The 19357-nt window shown below is 39.2% G+C and overlaps 2 protein-coding genes across 3 annotated transcripts in view; one reads left to right on the top strand and one right to left on the bottom strand.

Annotated features, from left to right (window-relative positions):
• Positions 1 to 245: 245 nt before the first annotated feature.
• LSM8 (LSM8 homolog, U6 small nuclear RNA associated) lies at positions 246 to 4499 on the top strand. 2 transcript variants are annotated; one of them, XM_062491072.1, is made up of 4 exons: positions 246 to 305; positions 1134 to 1174; positions 2524 to 2651; positions 4245 to 4499. In XM_062491072.1, exons 1-4 carry the CDS (start codon positions 275 to 277, stop codon positions 4333 to 4335), a joined length of 291 nt encoding a protein of 96 aa, XP_062347056.1. In that variant the 5' UTR covers positions 246 to 274; the 3' UTR covers positions 4336 to 4499. The 2 variants fall into 2 exon arrangements, with proteins under 2 accessions (XP_062347056.1, XP_062347054.1); XM_062491070.1 differs by lacking the exon at positions 246 to 305 and having other exon boundaries at positions 619 to 1174.
• Positions 4500 to 13137: 8638 nt separating this feature from the next.
• The window catches only part of LOC134043054 (ankyrin repeat domain-containing protein 26-like), a 48738-nt gene continuing 42518 nt past the window's right edge, over positions 13138 to 19357 (bottom strand). The window contains 2 exon segments of the mRNA XM_062491069.1: positions 13138 to 13882; positions 14959 to 15004. Coding sequence (XP_062347053.1) covers positions 13761 to 13882; positions 14959 to 15004 — 168 coding nt within the window. The 3' untranslated portion in view covers positions 13138 to 13760.

The following is a 19357-nucleotide window of genomic DNA, read 5'->3' as shown; positions in this document are numbered from 1 at the left end:
CACCAAGGCCCGAAGCCCGACCCTCGGCAGGGGGGAAGGAACCTTCCGTGCGGGCGGTGCCATGCGCCGCGGAGGGGGCGCCACAGCCCCCCCGCGCGGCTCTCGCTTCTTGGTACGGCCCTCTCGCCCCTCCTTGCCGCTTCCTGCCCCCTGCGCATGCGCGCTCCCTGCTCTCGCAGCCCGGCCCCGCCCCCGGGCTGTGCGCCTGCGCACCGGCCCGCACGTCAGCGGCGCGCGCCGGCCGTGGCGGGCTCCGCGCAGAGAGTCTGCCGCCATGACCTCCGCGCTGGAGAACTACATCAACCGTATCCTCCGCCGCACGGGCCGGCGGCACCGGCCTCCCCTCCTGAGCGCGGCCCTGACGGTGGGCCCGCTAGCGGCACCGCAGTTTTGGTGCTTTGCTCGTCCCTGTTGGCGGTGTCGGTTTCTCCTTAAAGGAGTTTGGCCTGGCCGACTGGAGGTTACCCGGAGAATAGGGTCCCCTACAGCGCCCAGTGCTGCCCAGCTGGGCTTTTCCCGTGATGAGAGAGATTCGCGGTGGGTCTGTTCTCTTAGAGGGCTGGTAACACGCGTTTACATAGCAGCTTTGCATCACTTACTCAAAACGCGTGAGTTGGGGTTCTTGGGATGCTTTTGGTGCTCGTTTTTTTGTACTCCTTGTAACCCATGGACATTTTTAGTTTTGTAAGCTAAACAGTAAGCTAATAAACCAGAATTAGTCAAGATGATGAATATATCATCATCGAGTTGGGATAATCAGATCTTCAGAAAGAAGGAATGTAGAATGCTAGCACCACTTGCAGAGCTGTTTTTAAGGACTTAAAGTGTTTATGAAATTTGTTTCAATTTTGAGGCAGTGCACTTAGTAATGGGAAGAGAGGTTACCTCAAATCTTTATTCTGTTTTAAAGCTTTTCATGTTTGGGTATGACTGTCCATGGTTGGGTGAAGAGAAACTTTTAAGGAGATGTTAATGAAAATTACTTTATTGTCAACCATGCTGCTTTAAAAAAGTGCTGATAGGCTTTTTAGGCTCTAAAAGGCTTATAAAACCTGTATTACATATGAACGTTTTAGAAAATGCTAATGGCTCTATTTCAGGTATGACTAAATGTTTCCTTAATGAAATATCAGGTACTGTTGCAGTAATTACTTCTGATGGAAGAATGATTGTGGTAAGTCTTACATTTTTTAGTATTTTTATTTTCCTCCATGAAGACTTTCCATCGTGGCAGTAAAGAAGCTCTGTTAGGATAATCTCAAATATTCAAACTAATAAATTCTATACTGTAGAATAATTGCCATAAAGTTTAAAAGAAGAATTTTATGAACACTTACTGTTTCTTGCGTGTCATGTCAACTCTTTCCATTGATAAATTTGTGTGTGCAGATGCTCTGGCCTTTTTTTCAAATGGCTTTTTATGTGGAAACGCACCAAAAATGCATTCCTTTTCTGTTCAGTAATTTAATTTCCATCTAAAATGTCCACTTTGTTCTAGAAGCCCGTCAGCTTTCATGCTAAAACCATTTCTTCCCTATGGCTGTAGAAAAACATCAGCTGGAGAATTGTGGGTTTCTGTTAATACCTGAAAGCCTGAGGAAAGGCCAACTTAATATATTAGACAGTATAATATTTTTGAGTTTATTGCTTCTGTGTTTTGGGGCTTTTTTTCTTCCATTTCTTCCCCCCAACTTTTGTTCTCTTGTGTTTTGATAGTAAATAGTGTGATTGTTACAGGAGGATTGTATCTTTCTGTCTCTACTTAGCTATGTGCAGCCTCGGGGAAAGAGAAAACAAATCTGTTGGCTTCACCAAATCTGCTTGGCTGAAGTCAGTCTGGTAGAGATTTGTGTCTGTGCTACAAGATACTTCCTATCAATAAAGGTCTGAATAGAGTTGGTATATGTCACTCATTGTTAGATGATGTAAATGCATATTAAGGCTGTTTGAAGGGCTGTTTTATGTGAGTTTGAATTTCTTAACATGAATTTACCATCACTAATTGATGATCAATTTTCCGAATACGTATTGAAGTGCCACAAAATCCTGTATTTTTAAATTTATTTTTTAAGAATAATTTAGTAAACACAAATGAATCTTTTTTCAGAGATACCACTTAAAATTGGTTGTTAGCCATGGTTTCAATGTTGTTGACCTCAAGAATCCAACTTTTCCATTCTTCGTCTTATTAAATAATTTATTTAATTTCTGGAAATGTCCATACAGAAAACCAGTGTAGAAATAGTAAAAATTAGTAGTCTAGAGGAAAATCATTGATAAAATGAAAAATTTGCTTTTTTAATACTTAAACTTCTGTTAGCATGAACACACAGTAGTACATGTGTGCTTTTCTTAAATTGGTTTTTAAGCCAAAGAATAAAATCTGAATAAAACATCTGTTCTCTAGTACCTTTATTTGGCCACTGTTTAAGATATTCTTGACAGCAGAGAAGAGAAATTTTAAGGACAATGGGAGTGTGATTTTTTTTTTTTTTTTTTTGGTATGTGTGTTTTTTTTTTCAGGGTACACTCAAAGGTTTTGATCAGACCATAAACTTGATTCTGGATGAAAGCCATGAACGAGTGTTCAGTTCTTCACAAGGAGTTGAGCAAGTAGTGCTGGGCTTATACATTGTAAGAGGTGATAATGTGTAAGTATAGCATGTTCTTGTTTAAATCTTTTCATACAAACTTTGTATGTATGCACATGGGTTTGTGTGTGTCTCTGTGTGTGTGTGTGTATATGATTATCTTGATAGCCCCAGACATCTTGCATCTTTGTGCATTGAAGTATTTAGTATCTTTTAGCACTGAAAGTATTGTCAAAGCTGAGTCTCCATCCCTGATGGTATTAAAAAGATGAGTAGCAGTGACACTTAGGGACATGGTTTAGTGGTGGACTTGGCAGTGTTAGGTTAGTGGTTGGACTTGATCTTGCAGGTCTTTCCAAACGAATGACTGTGATTCTGTATTAAATAGCAAACATTTTACGGAAGTGATTGCATTGCAATGTTGAGATTGAAGATGATCGAGGGCTGGGGCATCTCTTCTACAAGGACAGACTGAGGAATGATGAAGGAAAAGATAAAATAATCACTAAAAATGATATAGAACTTGAGTACAAAACGTCAGCAATCTGGTATAGAACAGTTTTTTTTGTTTTTGTTTTTCCTTTAGAGCAGATGTTCACAGAGAGCACTTTATAATCGGGAAAATCCTTGAAGGTTCTGACTGAACTGTATAGGAAGTGTTTAAACCAGTGTAGGGGGGGACATGTCAAATGTACGAGTTGGTATTCAGTGTAAAATTCCCTTACAAAAGGAGGGTGAAAGCTCATTGAGTGCAGAGAAAAGTAGCTGGTATGCCAAACCCATGGGAGGGTTGCAGGAGAAGTGAAAAGAAGGCCTGGTAAGTGGGCCAGCTAGGAAGAGTACTTTTGCAGCAGCATTCTGAAGCTGATGGCAAAAATAAGATGATTTTTTATCACAGCTGGAAAAAGTTTGTTGCAATGACCAACTTGTGAGCCTGGATAGGAATTTTCATCTTCTGATTCTAATGGATACTTCTGTACAACAAAATGCCAAGACTTAAATTGATATCAAGGTGCATTTATCTAACATCATGGAGAAAGTGGACCGTTCTGAATACTTTAATCACTTTCAGCTTAAACTTTTAAGAAAAAGTAATTTGACGTATGGAGAAAGGTATACAAAGCCCCTCTACCAGTAGCTTTCAGTTCAGATAATAAAATATGTATAAAACAGCAAATAATGGTGTATTATTTCACTTTTTCATTAGACATTTGAATTGTATGATGAAAGACATCATCATACAGCCATTACTCAAATATATTCAAAATATGCTTCTGTGAAATACAATTTTTGCCATCTTAAATATATTTATTACTAGTAATGATGCAACTCTTCAACATGCTGCAATTCAGCATCCTTATGGGAAGAAGTAAAAAGAATCAATAGCTAAGTAACAGTAACTTAAAAATGGGGGACTTATGAAATAGGGAAGCTGTTGAAAAATCAAAGGAAAGAAACAGTCATGGTATAAAATACTTTGAGCATTCTAGTGTGCATCATTAGAAGCTTTCATGGAATAAACAGTATCAATCAGAAGAAGTTGGTATTGTGCAACAGCAAGTAAGTGTTGCTAGAAGATAAAATACAGCTTCTGTTTTAGAACTGTGTGATTTGATTTCAACAAAGAATAACATGATTTTTTTTTAATTGCAGTGCTGTGATTGGTGAAATTGATGAAGAGACAGATTCAGCTCTTGACTTGGGGAATATTCGAGCAGAACCTTTAAACTCAGTTGTGCACTAAAAAGATGAACATGCACAGGGACTTTGTAAATCTTTGGTTGTACAGACCTGTTTAGCAGTGCGGACAGTTTCTACGAATTGTGTTTAATTTGTTTAGTCACCAGTTTTTTATTATGAATATGGTGTAGTTTTGCATGTAAATTAAAGTTTCTACATTTTGCTAAAGATACTTTCATGGGATTTCTTTTGGGATTTCATGCTGCGTAATTTCACTGGGAAATGCAATCAGTATCAGTGATGGCCCTGATTGTGTGTATACCTTGTTCTTAAAATAAGATCTCATTCCTAAAGGTAAACCAAGGTTTTTCATTTTAACCCAAGATTATTTAAAGGTGGATGTGTAACAGTCAGTTTAACCATCTCTAAATGTAGTTGTAGCTGTAAGGAGAAAACTGTTCTTTTTAATTTTTTTGTGTATGTGTGTAGTGTAGAAAGGAAGAATGTTAAAAGCTTTCACAGCAAATTAGTGTGTTGTGCACATAATCGGTTTTTTGTGCTGTCAGACTTTGTTGTTCCCCAAGACTATATTGGAGGTGTGGAAGTTTGTAATGCCTTAATCCTTGCAGACAAATTGGAGAAACAGACTTTTGAGCAGGAGCAAAAAACCCAAATGCATGCATTTATTTGAAGCTAATTAAATTCCAGGCCAACTCATTCTCTATCTTCACCTTTCAGCAGCTGTCATGTTGCTCAAAATTTGGGTAAGATCTACAGAAAGAGAATTGTGTGTTTGCTAATATGTAACCATTGTCTTAGAATGTAGTTCTGTGTCTTCTAGATGCAGAAGTACTTTAGGTCGGTAAATTATTTATTTTGAAATAAATTTGTCTTAATATTGAATATAAAGGTCCCATGTAATAATGATCACATATAGACATATATCTTATATGTCTATATGTATATGTCTTATATATATCTTATATACATCAGCCACAGCCAAGCTAAGTGGGACAAGCTCTATGCAGCATAGTGCATTTGAGGCCACATCAGCATGAAGAAGTCTGCTCTTGAACAAAGCTGTTTTTGTTATTCTCTGAAGTCCCACAGGTCCAGTATTTTCCCTGTATATAAATGTGCTGTCAAACAAAAAAGGAATTTTAATGTGCATATTGGGGAGTTTTATACTGATTTTAATACTAAGTAGGATTTGGTTCTTTTCATTGCAAGTTCACTATTTGGAAACCAAATACATTGAAGTGAAAATACTTGTTCTCCATAAAATGTGCCTCTCAATTCTTGTAGCTTCCAGCTTGTTTTCTAAGATTGTTCTTGGTGGAGCATGTGAAGCCCAGCAAACCTTCTTTTGCTTTTATCCATCTTGTGATCTAGTAACGTGTTGTATTCTGTCCACATTTCTTCTGGAAACTGCTGAGCAGACATTGACTAATTCAAAATAGGATTTTCCTGTGATTACCAGAAGTCAGTACTAACTGGCTATAATTCATAATGTCAAAAGAATCAGTTTCATTAAACAGTCAACAAAAAAGTTGGTTTTGCTACTCAAATGCTGATACCTGCACAGGAGAAAAGACAGTAGAGGAACTGAATTGTGTTGATAAAGAAAAAGCAGATTATTAAATTAGGTATTTTAGAGCTCAGCAAAAAAGTGCAGGGGCAGAGTGGAGTCAGGATGAGCAGATTTTTAATGTACTACTTATTGTTGGATGTATTAGGAGAGTTACAGTTGAAACACAGGGATTGAATACTTCCAGAAGCACTGGAAAAACTATGGAAATTGTCTTATAGTTGAGAAATTATGTTTGAAGATTAATCATGGAATGCTAATGCATATGGAGATCATCTACCTCAAACACTTCATTTGCAGTGCAACTCCTTGGTCCTGTGTTTGCTTGAGAATTTAAATTGCAAGCTGCTGATGTGAGTTGAAACTACTTTCTCTGACCTCGAAGTGCTGATCTCAGATGCAAGGCTGTGGAACAATGGCAGTGAAATTGATCAGTAAGATCAAGGGACTGACCACATGAGAATTCCAGTTGCTGAAGCTGGAAAATCATGATCTGGAAAGTGATAGTTTTGCTGAGTAAGGTGTTAAAAACTAATCCTGTCTTTTTCCTTTCCAGTGGGTGACCTCAGTTGTTGCATTTTCTTTTCTAAGCCTGTGAACCTGTTTTTATGGTAGTGGGAAGCTACAGCTTGAAGAAAATAAGATGTGTCTGCACTTACAGGCTGACCTAAACCTAGGGCATTCTCCAAGTGATTACTGAGAAAGATAGATAAACTCCATTTTAGAAAAGGATCCAGATAAAAGCTGACTGTGCAAAGCCCGAATGGGTTGATGATATGCAGTTGATTGTAAAATTGATTGTTCTGCAATGAGATGGGCAAAGGATGGCCAGCTCAGGTCTGATTGGGATTATCTCCACGTCTGCTAAGATGGAGCCTGCTCAGAAGCAAAGTTCTCTCTAAAACCTAAAAATTGACTCTTTGGAGGTTGCTTACCTTCATGCTTAGCAGCAATGTAAAGCTTATCAGGGTTGTGAGTTTTGGCTTACACTCATGTTTTGTTTCAGTTTCTGAAATCTCCAACATTTCTTTCAATTTGATGTCACTGATTTTTGTTCTGGATTTGACTAAAGCCTCTTCTGGATGTAATGGTGAAGGGATCAAAGCCAGACCTGGTCAGAAGGGGTTTCTTAAAATCAAATCTAGGACTTGATAATTCTTTTAAAAATTCTATGGTGCAATTAAAGCTTTGTGAACTTTAAGGGGCTCTAAGCTATAGTGGCTAACTAGGTACTGTAAGTATATGGTGTAGAGAAATCATTCAGTAAAATAGTATTTTATGCAACAAGTTGAATCATAACCAGTCTGAAAGAGTGCTTTTATTGAATCAAGCCCATAGCGCAGTCTGGGCTAAAAAAAAAAAAAGATCACCAATGAGAGTAGTTCATGTCATTGTTTTCATAAATGAGGAAAGATGGGAAAAATCAATGGGATTGAAACCATAAAGTAGGCATAGAGTGATGGCCTAGTATTAGTGATTTGGAAGAAAGCTAGAGTGTTAGTCCCCAGAGGAAGAGTAGGGTGGAAGCTCAGCACATAAAAAGCCTGTGTCTTCACAATAGGGGAGCTCTGCAGTCAGTGTTGTAAGTACATTGAAGGTAGTAAAAAGGTACAAAAGAGCAAATAAAGAGCTGAATTTCTGAGAGGAAAACTTGACTCAGCTGCTCAAGAGGTATGAAAGAGGACTGGATGGAATGAGAAAAGAGCACCACAGATAATAGTTCTGTGCTGAACAGTGTGCTGGCTGGCTGGGTTGCAGGTTCTCCTGTTTAATGCTGATTGCAGAGATGTAGCAAAGCAAAATTTTCCTGGGAGATAAGTAGTATTGTCTGCAAAAAGCCTTTGCTTTATTCTTCCTGGAAAGAAAAGTGCTCTCAACAAAAAAAAGAGTAACTCTCCTGGAACTGAAGGGGCTTCCTATGAGTTCTGCCTGCTGGTACCTTATGACTGTCAGCTGGTTCCATGGGGTACATGAAGAGCCCTTCTGAGATCATAGATAGATTTTTTTCTGAAACTGTCTTCCTGCAATGAGCTGAGATTAAAGATTCAGTAAATAGCAGGTGATACTCAGTAAAATCCAGTGAGTCTTTGCAGAGTAATGAACATACTATACAAAAATAAGAAGGGCAAAAAGAGGTGATACTAAGGCCAAAAGGAATAAATGCTGAATTGGAAGTAATTGTCCTATGACATTTCCTGCATTGTCAGAGGTTGGTCACTTCCTCCTTTTGTTTGGTTAGTAGAGATCTTGGATGAAAGGACAACTCTTGACTAGTAGTGGGAAAGAATTCCTCCACTGAAATTAATGAGCTGGTTTATAAAGTAAATTAATTTGGTGTGCGTGAAGAAACACAGAAACTACTTCTGTGGTCCAATGTCAATTTCTCTTAACTGCAATCCACATTAAGTACCTCCCTGTCCCTTTCACATACTTGGAGTCAAAGTGTTTCAAATCCTGTGTGGCCTACACGCAGGTTACTGGCTGTACTGGATTGAAAGAGCACAGGTACTGTTTTGAGGATGTAATCCAACAGTGGACAATTTCTGTACAACTTGACCTTTGCTTCAACTATAGTCTGTTGTCCTTAGCCCTGAAGGTGGTGTTCATTCTTCATTTTAAAAGTAAACAGCTGAGATACACATCAAACACTCTGTGCTAGAGCTGAAGATAAAGTGCAGGTCAATGGTATTTATCTCATGGCCATTGCCATACTACTTTCATAGCAAATGTACCAGATCTGTGTGCCTGAGTAGGTATTTTGTACCATGGCAGCATAATTCCACCAATTAGCCTCTGCTGCATGCTGCCGCACTCTGCTAAGGATTTTATTCTGCAGAGTAATAGAGAAATTGTCCTTAAATACCAGGGTTATGTTCTCCATGCATTGGTATGAAAGGATTTAATTTCTTCCATAGTTAACATGACAAATACTAGGTCGTGCTATTGCTCTTTTAGGAATTAAATTACAGCAACTACCAAGAAGAAGCCTCAGCTGAAGAGACTGGGAAACTGAATGTGAGTTATGCCAGTTAAAACAGCAAGATGTCTTTGCTAGTTGTATTTGGTCTATTTTTTATATTTGGTATATTTGCCACATTTGTGGCACCTGTGTATGCTACTCTACTAATTTTTACTAATGGATTCTTATTTCTATTTTCCAGTTGAGAGAACTGCATCTTATTGATAAGAATAATGAAAATAATTTGGTGGATTAAGTGGAACTTGCAGTAGCTATGTCAGTTAATTTTTAGCTTCTTTGTTGCTTAAATAATAAGGCATTATAGCTTCAAGTATCTATACCTATACTATAAGTATAGTAATACCTATTCATGGACAAATAACTATGAAACCCAGATGTGCCAGAAGTTTAGGATACTTGAGGTTTGGGAGGGAAAACTTCTACCAGACTTAGGTTAAAAATACATGACAGAAGATAGTAAACAGCCAGGCAAATCCTGTTCCTGCTAGCTTCTCTCAGTGTGCAATATTTTGCCTTAGGATCCTTTTTAGGGGCTTTTTTTTCTGTAATTTTTACAGCAATAGTAGAAATGCTGTTATTTCTTATATCAGTAGCATTTCCCTGAAGGAAATAAAAGCTCCACTGACGCAAGTGAAAATCAAAGCTGAAAACACAACAGCATTCAGACTTCTGCCAAAACATGCTTGCTCACCCTAAAAGCAGGACTTGTCTACTTGTTAATGTTCCTTCCTGGAGCCTTGTGCACGTTCCAGGAGCTCTGGAACTTGCTTGGAACAATGTGCTGTTGCTATTCAGCCTTACATCAGTAATCGTGCCACTGGATGCCAAAAAAATTCACTCAGTGCTCAACTTCTTTCCTGCTACTTGCACTTTTAGATGACAGGCTTTCATTACTTTGGGAAAGACAAGCACGTGTGCATTTACTGCTTTTGTCTGCTAAAACCTCTTTAATGCCTTTCCTGCCATCTTGTTTTATACTCTAGGTTTATTTTATCTTTAGTATCAAATCCAGCAGTGATAATTACAGTGCTCTGCATAGAAATGGGAGTGGAAGTTATTCAGGTGCAGAAATTGAAGAAGCTAGATCTGAAGTGCTCTAATGCATAAAAACTAGAAACAACTAGGATGGAAACCTGTTGAATGTGAAGAAATTGGGCTTTACAGCAGTGGTCATTGTAGCAAAATTCTCTTAAACACAGATACAGTTATTGTATTTGTATAAATAATTCATCTTTAAGAAATACTGAGAAATTGTGAGAAAACATCTTCTACTCAGAAATATTTTAAGGCACTAGAATTTTATATGGAAGCTTCCTGTCCTAAAATGTTACTTTTTAATTATGGTTATTGCTTTGTATTTTTGTGCTTAAATTTTTGGTAATTCTTACTTGTGTCATTTTCAGACTTCAACTCTGTTTATGATGCAAATGGAAACCTGTATGCACAAAAAGGTTGCCATGTTTCCGCAAACTGGCCAGAGCTGCTGCTGGTGTATGGCTGGGATTTGCAGCATTCACATCGATGAACGTGTGTGTGATGTAGAGCCCTTGGATACAAGGGACAGGTTGTCAAGCTTGTCTTCCAAGCAGCATGCATGCAAAACACCAGGAAAAAACATGCAGCAATAAACACCCGAGCTATCTCTAACCGTTTCAAATTTGGTTTCTAGCACTTCCAATTAATAAAAATTTCCAATTAAAAATAAATAAAATTAATAAAAATTAATAAAAAAAACCATCTGCCACATAAATATCACCTCATCTGTACCATTTCATGCATACAGACCAAATGTACAGGAGTTCTGTTTTGCACTGAGTTACAGGACTGGACAGAAGCCAAGGCAGGAAGTGATTATGGCTAAGGAGCTGATGCTGATTGAAAATGTGTGATGCTGTGGAGGAAATATCAGACAATAGAACCTCAGTCAGTTTGGAAACAGATTTAAAAAACAGCACATTAGGATGTAAACAGTCAATAGGACTGGTGCCAGCCTTTCTCCTAACAATCAGATCATTAGCAGCAGGAGTATGCAGAATCATGTCCATGATTAAAATGCAAGTGCAAAATCTATGAACATGTGTGCTCATCAAAGCTGAACGGAAACAGCCTTCTTGCTTTTTGCCATGTTTCTTCTACAGGTTGTCCCAACTCATCCTGGATACAAGAGTCAGGTGTAAGTGCAGCTTAAATCTAGGAAGTGCAAATGGTCAAGGACTCAGAAAAGAAAGGCTTAAGATTATTTTGTGTAACTATAACCAGGTAGGATCACTCTCTGGAATTGCACTTCTGATTTTCAAGACAGCTTCTGTGAATAGTCATCAGCTCATATTCAGTTAAAATTGCAGGATCCAAGTGGAAACAGTCTCTGATAAGAAATGGAACAGAGCAATTGTAATTTAAGTGATGATCAGTATGTGAGTGAAGGGGACAGCTTCTTAATTTGTTTAGAGACTGGTTTAACTTCTTGCATCTTTTATAATGTACATCAAGCAATTCTGAGTTTTATGCTGCAACTTCTGATTTCACCGTTTTATGGAAGTCCAGCCAATGCAGAAAGCAGTGGGAAAGGCAAACATTAATATGTTTGTATGCATCCATTTCATTTATGGATAAGACATGTACAATGTTTTATAGCTACACTATACATGTAAATAGTTTTGAGTTTTTTATTTTATTTTTATTTTATTTTTAATTACGCTTTTTCTGAGTTACAACAGCAAAGTCCTTAGCCAAAAGGGAATTACCAAGCTACCCTACCCTTAATGCCACTCTTCAACACACAGGCGTGTCTGAGAAATGCCCTCCACTGTCTTAGGCCTTTAAGCATTAGTTATGAATGTACTGAAAGTACTGAAGTTTCCATGCTCTCTGCCATGAGCTACCTGAGCCTTAGTAACTTAATGAAGCGAGAAACTTCTAAGATGACAAAGCTTCTACTACAGAATTTAAAAAGGCCTAATCAGTGAAGATAATCTAGACATGGAGAAGTGCCAATAGCAGTGATTAGGTCAAAGTAATGATTAAAGATCCATAACTCATCATAGGCAGTATGTAATAACTTCAGCTAAAGTACTGCTTAAAGTTAGAGGAGTTTTGGGGTAAAAAGTAACCCTGTGCATTATCATGTAATGTGGTAGCAGCACCACTTTCAGAGTGTTGTTTTTAACAAACACCAAGAATCAACCATCCACTTTTTAGAAGAGGTTTTTCTATACAAGAAAACAAACAAATTGTCTTTCAAGTTAATGAACTGATTAGACTTTCCCTTATTGATACACTAGATGTAACACTGGCTTTCAGCTTGCTTTAGTCAAGCACTAGCCAGCCGATTGTTTGAGCCAGTCCAGTCTCTTGCAGCACCTGGGCAGTTACTGCAAATGGTCGAGTGTTTGAGTCATTCATCTGCTGCAGGCCAGTCTCTCACAGGGGAACAGGCAAGGTACATCTGTGAGCACAGGAGAGCTTCGGAGAGTTTTATGAGCAGGGAAGGGGTGGAAAGCAGTGCCAAGAAAGGGAACAATAAAACAAAGCCATGTTCTAGATTACAAAGTTTATTAAATATCAAGTCCAATTAAATACAGTGTAATAGCTTCACAAAAATGTACTCTCATAAAAAGGAAGTGTCACAACAGCATTGAATGCATTTCTCACTATCTGTCACCTCGAGTCCTTGAAATAATGGGCAAACCCCTAAAATTCTGTCAGTCTTGATTCATCTCAGTACAATCATTCTTACTTTTCCAAAACTGGACTTTGTTCCATACTCTGCTGGTGACTTTTTCAGATGGGAAATGACAACTCATATCTTAATTAAAAACTGGTAACTCCCTGAAATAAGTAAAATTGCTTATATGGTTGCTATCAGTTTTTCACCACATCTGGGCTACAGACACCATCCTCAACTGCTAGCAGCAACAAAAAGATTGGGTATCCAATCACACAGGTTCTGGAGAGGACTGAGGAAAGCTGATAATATTAAAGTTCTTTTTTTCCCCCTCTCACTGGAAGTGTTTTCAGGTGTACCACAAGTGTTTAAGCAAGAGCTGCACAAGTCTGAAGCTGCAGCAATTTTTAATACAGAAATCAACACTAATACCATGAGAGGTACTAAGTTTGACAATCCCTTATGATATTCAAGTGTATTGTGACAGTGACTGATGGGCAGGTTGCCCATGGAGGTTCTGGAGCTTCCAATTTTAAGTAATTCAAAACCCAACACAGATCTGGGAAACTACCTAAAGGTGGTCCTCTTGGAGCAGAAGAGATAGAACAAGTAGCCTCCAGAAGTTCCTTCCCACCTCAATTATTCTGTGATACAAAATAAAAATATCAAAGACCATAAAACAAGTCTTGGCACTACTGCACACTCACAGTATTTTTAAACCTATATTGCATCAAGTGACAACAATGTAAAGTGCCCTTTTCTCCAGCTTGAAGACCATTCTAAGTTACTTAGCAGAAATTAGTCACTGCATCAGGACTGAAGCACTGGGCTCAAAGCACATCAAATAACGTCCTAAGCATTGAAATTACACTGGAGAACTTAAAAACACATGGAGTGAAAGGATTAAACTGAACAAAAGGAATGCTTTTGTAAAATCACAGAACGTGAGTGGAGGAAAATAATACAGCTACTGTAAGAGGAAACATTTCTGACAGTTTTGTCAAGCTCAAGAATCCAGATCAGTCAATCTCCTGGTCAGAAAAAAAATAAGGATGTAGCTCTTATTGTGACTGTAAAAGAAGCTAGCTATGCAGAAAAAACCCAACAGATGAGTGCACTGTGCTTGACATCCATTTAATAGACTTAGAGTTTATATTCAGAGTAAAATAAGTTTCCACATCTGAAATGGGGAGAAGGGAAACCATAGATGCTGTATTAAAGCAAAAAAATGTCCAGAGCCTTTCCACAGCATTTCATTCAAATCATGTAATTTTTGGTTAAAACATCACAGTACTCCTCTATTGCTCTGCAAAGGGGATCCTGGTCCACATGAAGGTTTTTTGAAGATCCAGCACATCCAGTTTCAAGTTCAGCAGTGGCTGTGGGGAAAAGTGGCAAGATTCTTATGTTACTTTTACAGCATGCAGGAAGAAATAAAGCACTGTAAGAAGATCGTACATAACTTGAGATATGTACGAGACTTTAAAATTTCCAAGGACACCTAACAAGGGAGGAGCTGGGCAAAAAGGAAGAAACACATTTTGTGCACATTTGCTTATCAGTCAACATCATTTGTAAAGCTAGTGGCAGACATTCTGGAGGCTAGACACTGAACATCTCCCAGAACTCGACACAACTCCAGTGGCCCTTAACAGTGCTTCTTAACATAGCCCCTGCAGAGCTCTTCAGCCTGAAGTCTTTGCTTTCCTTAAATGCTCAAAGCTGTGCTTTATTGGAGCACTACAACTACATACCTGCAGTCCCTGCAAAGCAGTGACTCTGGAGGACCAGCTATCATGAAGCAGGTGGGTTTCCTCTTTGGATGCCAGGCCTCAAATTGTAGAGCGTGTTTTATATTCCATGTTGCAAGCACTGAACTCATGTTTGCCTAAACACTAGTGTACAATCTCTTCCTGAAGAAATGTTTTCTTTTGTCCCTGATCATGTGCTTCTTACTTATTCAAAACAAGACTGCCAACACCTAGGCTACAAAGACAAGCCATGAATCACAGCAAGAAAAATCAAGATCTAACAGCAGAGAACATGTATGGTATGGTTTAGTACTGAATGCAATCCATGTTCAGGGAAGGAAGGGATGGCTGAAGTCTATAAAGATCTATAAAAATCAATACAACTCTGGGGGTTTCTTTGATGTTTTTGCTGGAAATTAACCCTAGTGAAGGGCAACTTCATCTGAAACCAAGTGTTTCTATGTGAGCCAGTGGATGCATTTTCTTTTTATTTTCTTTTTTTTTTTTCCTAGCAAGTGCATAACATTCTATGCAGTATTTTGGGAAGCAGGATTTTTTTCACATTGAAGTCTAAAATAGAGAGCTAGCAGAAAAAAAAATCTATGCTTAGCAGAGGGAGTTGAAAATAATGGCTTGAAAGCTGTCAAGACATAAAAACAGTCACCTTTTTTCTTAAAAACACTCCTAATGTAATGGCACATTACCTTCTTTTAGTTCCTTAGTGATTTTTTCATCCAGTTCCTGACGTACCTAGAATTATACATAAAATACACAGTTAAGATATAAAATGACACAACTATAACTACTAAACCTCCTAAAACATTCCTACAGCTCACAGACAATGTGATAAAACCTAAAAATATCATAGCAAATGGAGATGATGGTCAGTGATGGCCAAGAAGATGCTGAAGGCCTTGGACCACATGAGCTATGTGGAAAGGCTGAGAGAGCTGTGGCTGTTTCTTTCCTGGAGTAGACAAAGCTCAGGCGACCTTGTCTATGTGTATTAACTACCAGGAGGGTGGAGTAGAAGAGATGGAGCCAAACTCTTCTCAGTGGTGCCAAAAGAACAACTCTCCCCAAGCATCAAGTTCTTTTCAAGCGTGGACAAGCAGCAGTAAAATCCTGGGGAAAAGGGACCCCCCTAGAACACAAAATGAGACATGGGTAGTGGAAGAAAGCAGGACATCTAAAGCTGAGACCAAAAGATGACCTAAAGCAGCACTAATCCTAAGCAAAGTTGCAGTAGTTGAGCTGTTGGAAGAAAGTACTTTCCCCAGTTTATGAAGCTTTCACAACAAGCAGAAGGTCCACAGGACCCTCTGCAACATGTGCAGATGAATCAAGAGAAGAAAAAGGTCTTGTTTGCCTCTTATTTATCCCAGTAACCTTTTTGTGACTCTCACCCCCTTCTGAGGAAAGAGAAATAGGTGGAAAAAAAGCCAACACATGGACTTCTCTGAAAAGGAATGAAAAGGCCTTTGGATGAAAGGCTTTGAGGACTCTGACAGAGTCTCCATTGTCCTCCTGCCCCTCTGGAGAAGGCATGAAGTACCAAGGCCTGAACAACAGCCCCTGCCTGAGGCCTGAACAAGAGGCCCAGAGCCAAAGCTGACCTATAGTTGAACCTTCCAACCTATGTTATATGTTATCTACATGTATTTGCTCATGAACAAAGCATGTGTGCATTTATTGGCGGAACATGTATTTACCTTTCCACATCTAGAAACTGGATGAGGCCACATGTGGCCTAACCAGGGTGGTATAGGATCAAAGATAAGTCCCTTGGTTCCTCCTTGAGCCCTGGCCAGGCTCTGGGAGAAAGCCAACAGGAGGATGAAATTATTACACATTATGTCAGCTTGTTTGTTTAACAGTATAAAAGCTGGGCTACTGTCACAGCAAAGCTGGGAGAGCCTGGTGGCCTCAAGGTGGACACAGCACAGGAGTTCCCAGTTACCTTGGTTCTCCAGTCCTTCACTGTGACACCTTCCCCCACAGCTGAGGTGTCTCAGGCTTGGATGATGGCAAAGTATTGGAATAACTGGTGATGTATCTTTCGTTATCACTATAGGCATTCTTTTGTAGCAATCATTAGGTGCATTGCTTAGTTTGTCCTTTATAATTCTTTGCTAATGATTATATGCTTTGCTTAGCTTAGCATATCCTTCCAGAATTCCCTGTAGTAAATTCCAGTATTCCTCAAGTTGGTGGCTGTGTCCTGAGCAGGTACCTCTCACTGCTCAGCTCTTCAGGCACTAACACACTGGGTCACTTGCAGCAGACACCATCTCAGTAATTCTGTTTCAGGAAGTGATGTTGACTTTAACTACTTACCCACAGAGCTTCTTGTGCACAGAGTAAGCAGGATCCTCTAAGACTCCATGAGATGATACTCAGGGTCTGGGAACTCAACTTCAGAGCAGTAGTGCTACTGTACACACAACCACTGTTGCAACCCAGAACTTTCTGACTGCCAGAACAGGCAAGGGCAGTAAAGAGCCTTCTACTCTAGTTCAAACAAGCTCCATGAGAAGAGATGAAATCCATACATACGGTACCATCTTACAGAAGCTGAACTACCACAGAAGCCATAACTTCACAAATACAGAAAGCACAGAACTACTCAGCAGCAAGTCGCTCTTTCACTCAGAGAAACCAGCAACTTCAAAGCACTTCCAGCTTTAGGCCCATATGAATGCATCAGTAAGTTTGAATCAAATCCTAGCAGCATAAAAACCAAAACATTTCCAGTAGCACTCAAGGTTAAACACTACAGGCTACAAACCTTGTCACATATCTGGCTGCAGAGAAGAGAGAGAAGAATTTTGATTAAGGAGCTGAAGAAGAAAGAAAAAGGGCCTGAAGTTCAAAGATCTTCACTGAGACACAAGAACATGGCCTGCCTGTACATGAGGCAAGGAAAAAAGCTCACACTAGAAAGACCACTAAAATACAAGAGGGCAGATGGAAAGTGAAACCAGGAAAGGAACAGAAGTTGAGAGAGAGTGTAGGGAGCCGACATTCCCTTTCTCACATTCTGTAGGGAAACTGGTTTCATAAATCCACCAATTCACACTGGTTGCAGCTAGCAGAGTTCACGTTATTTTCCATGTCAAGACGCCCACATTCATTTGCACAAGCCTGTGGCACAGTTGTTAGGATTGCAGCTTGACAGTTTGCAAATAAAAGAAGCTGCCTTGAGTCCCAAAATCTTCTGGCAATACATGCAGCAGTCAGACATCCCCTGCCTTGGGCTATGCATTAAAGACCCATCTTTCAAATTCTGGTACACAGACAGTTATTCCTGTGTATGACTTGGAGAAGGAAGATCAGGTTTTAAGACTTTCCTGAAAACACCGAACATTGAGGTACTTGAGGCTACAGGTTGTGCCATGTCAGTCTTGGCTGCTCCCTAACTGGTAATTTCCAGAAGACTTACCACAACAGAATGAGCAGCTCAATTTAGTATAAGGAAGGATAAATTCACAGCAAGTCATCTTAGTCCCACTCACCAGACTTCTGCTTTGATTGAGAGAAATCTGGCATGCTGAGATTCCCATGTTTCTCTTAAGAGAACCTGGTTGAATTGGTAAGAAATAGCTAAGTTTTCTGTGGGTATAGCAGTTGTTTGACTCACCCTTATTCAAGGAAGAAAACTTCAGAGTTTGATACATTATTAGAGTTCAAAGGAAATCCTCAGAAGACAAATGCGTATATTATGAGAGTGAATTATCGTCAGCTCCTCTGGCGACAACAAACTAAAAGTCTCCACAGGTTGTGGTCAAGAGCAGAGAGAACTTCTGGGTACTAGGTCCTATCAACAAAACTGTACTGGGAAGGAAAAATGTTAGTACAGAAGAAAGCCCCCAAATTAAGAAGCAAATTCTCTCTGGACATTGTAATTGAAGTAATTGAAGAGTGGGAACATGTCATACATAACTGTTCAACAACTTCCTTGAAAGTATGGTCAAGGTTGTGAGACACACATGCTCTGGAAAGAAAACTCTATGGGTGCTGTTGAAGTCAGGACACCAAGAGGGAGCAGTATCACCATTTTCAGATCTAATGCAGACTTGTCTTATAATCAGCTCAGATGTTTTTAACAAGTGGATTTGGAAGCATTTTTCACAAAACACTGAGGATGCCTATATAGCAGTTTGAACTTTACATCTGTATTTATTGGCAGCTGTATGAAACAATGAGCCATGAAATTGCTTGGAGAAACATTTAATTTCTGCAATTAAATTTCTCTACTTAAGGGAAGACAGCAAACCCCTAAAGGTGTCTGTCTTTATACTGACAAAACTTTGAGATTCTCAGGGAGCTCCAATGTCTTCTGGAAAATGAAAATGCAAAGCACTACCTGAACACTATGACTTTTAAGAAGCACTGAGTACTCCCACTTTCTTTCCCTTTGCTGTCTGTTTTCCTCCTTCTTCTCCAGAAAAGGCACAACTGTTAAGCCCTTCCTTTTAAACTAGGCAGCTTTTTTTTTTTCCTCCAGAAGAGGAGTGATTTCCTCTTTTGCCTTTTTCTTAGCATCTTGCTCTCATCTCTTGGTCCTTTCTTTCCCTCTCTTGTTCTGTGCTCCCTACCCCTCCCAGTCTCCTCTTTATTTCCCTTTCACAGTGGGTCCCTGAATTTTCCTTCCTCTGTGTTCTACACTGAAGTCTAAGAGCTAAATTATGCCATCCCATTCGTATCATCCTATTTTTGAAGCAAACTTTTGTTGGTATTAACATACTAAAGCAAGCTCTGTGAAGAAACTGCTGGGCTGAAGATTAAGGAAGAAGAAAAAAATGTCTCAGATGTCTGACTGGATTTGTCATTCAACATGATGTTAGCCATTTTAAGCAAGTTAGCAAAACCATACACTGGAAGTTCATTTTGAGTTTAGCTGGGAACTCCCTGTGTCACAGTATCTCTTGCAAAAGAATGTCATGACACAGTTCACTGCTTGGACTTAAACACTTTATGGCCTTTGGGCCCTCTTGAAAATTTTTGCAAACCTGATGACCAAAAGTCTTCAGCCTTGCAATGTACAGCTGTGCACTGTTCTAAGGATTAGCAGTTGTTTTGGCCTATTAGACAATACAGACC

Source organism: Cinclus cinclus, chromosome 4 (genome assembly GCF_963662255.1).
Source record: "Cinclus cinclus chromosome 4, bCinCin1.1, whole genome shotgun sequence".
Taxonomy (NCBI): domain Eukaryota; kingdom Metazoa; phylum Chordata; class Aves; order Passeriformes; family Cinclidae; genus Cinclus; species Cinclus cinclus.
The sequence above is the reverse complement of the archived record's forward strand: the minus strand, read 5'-3'. Positions and strand labels throughout refer to the sequence as shown.

Excerpts from the sequence above, each read along its gene's own strand:
- LSM8 (XM_062491070.1), top strand. The coding sequence starts at position 1,064 with ATGAACGTTTTAGAAAATGCTAATGGCTCTATTTCAGGTATGACTAAA. Across the intron at positions 1,175-2,523 it reads CTGATGGAAGAATGATTGTG|GGTACACTCAAAGGTTTTGA; the intron begins GTAAGTCTTACA and ends TTTTTTTTTCAG. Across the intron at positions 2,652-4,244 it reads ATTGTAAGAGGTGATAATGT|TGCTGTGATTGGTGAAATTG; the intron begins GTAAGTATAGCA and ends TTTTAATTGCAG.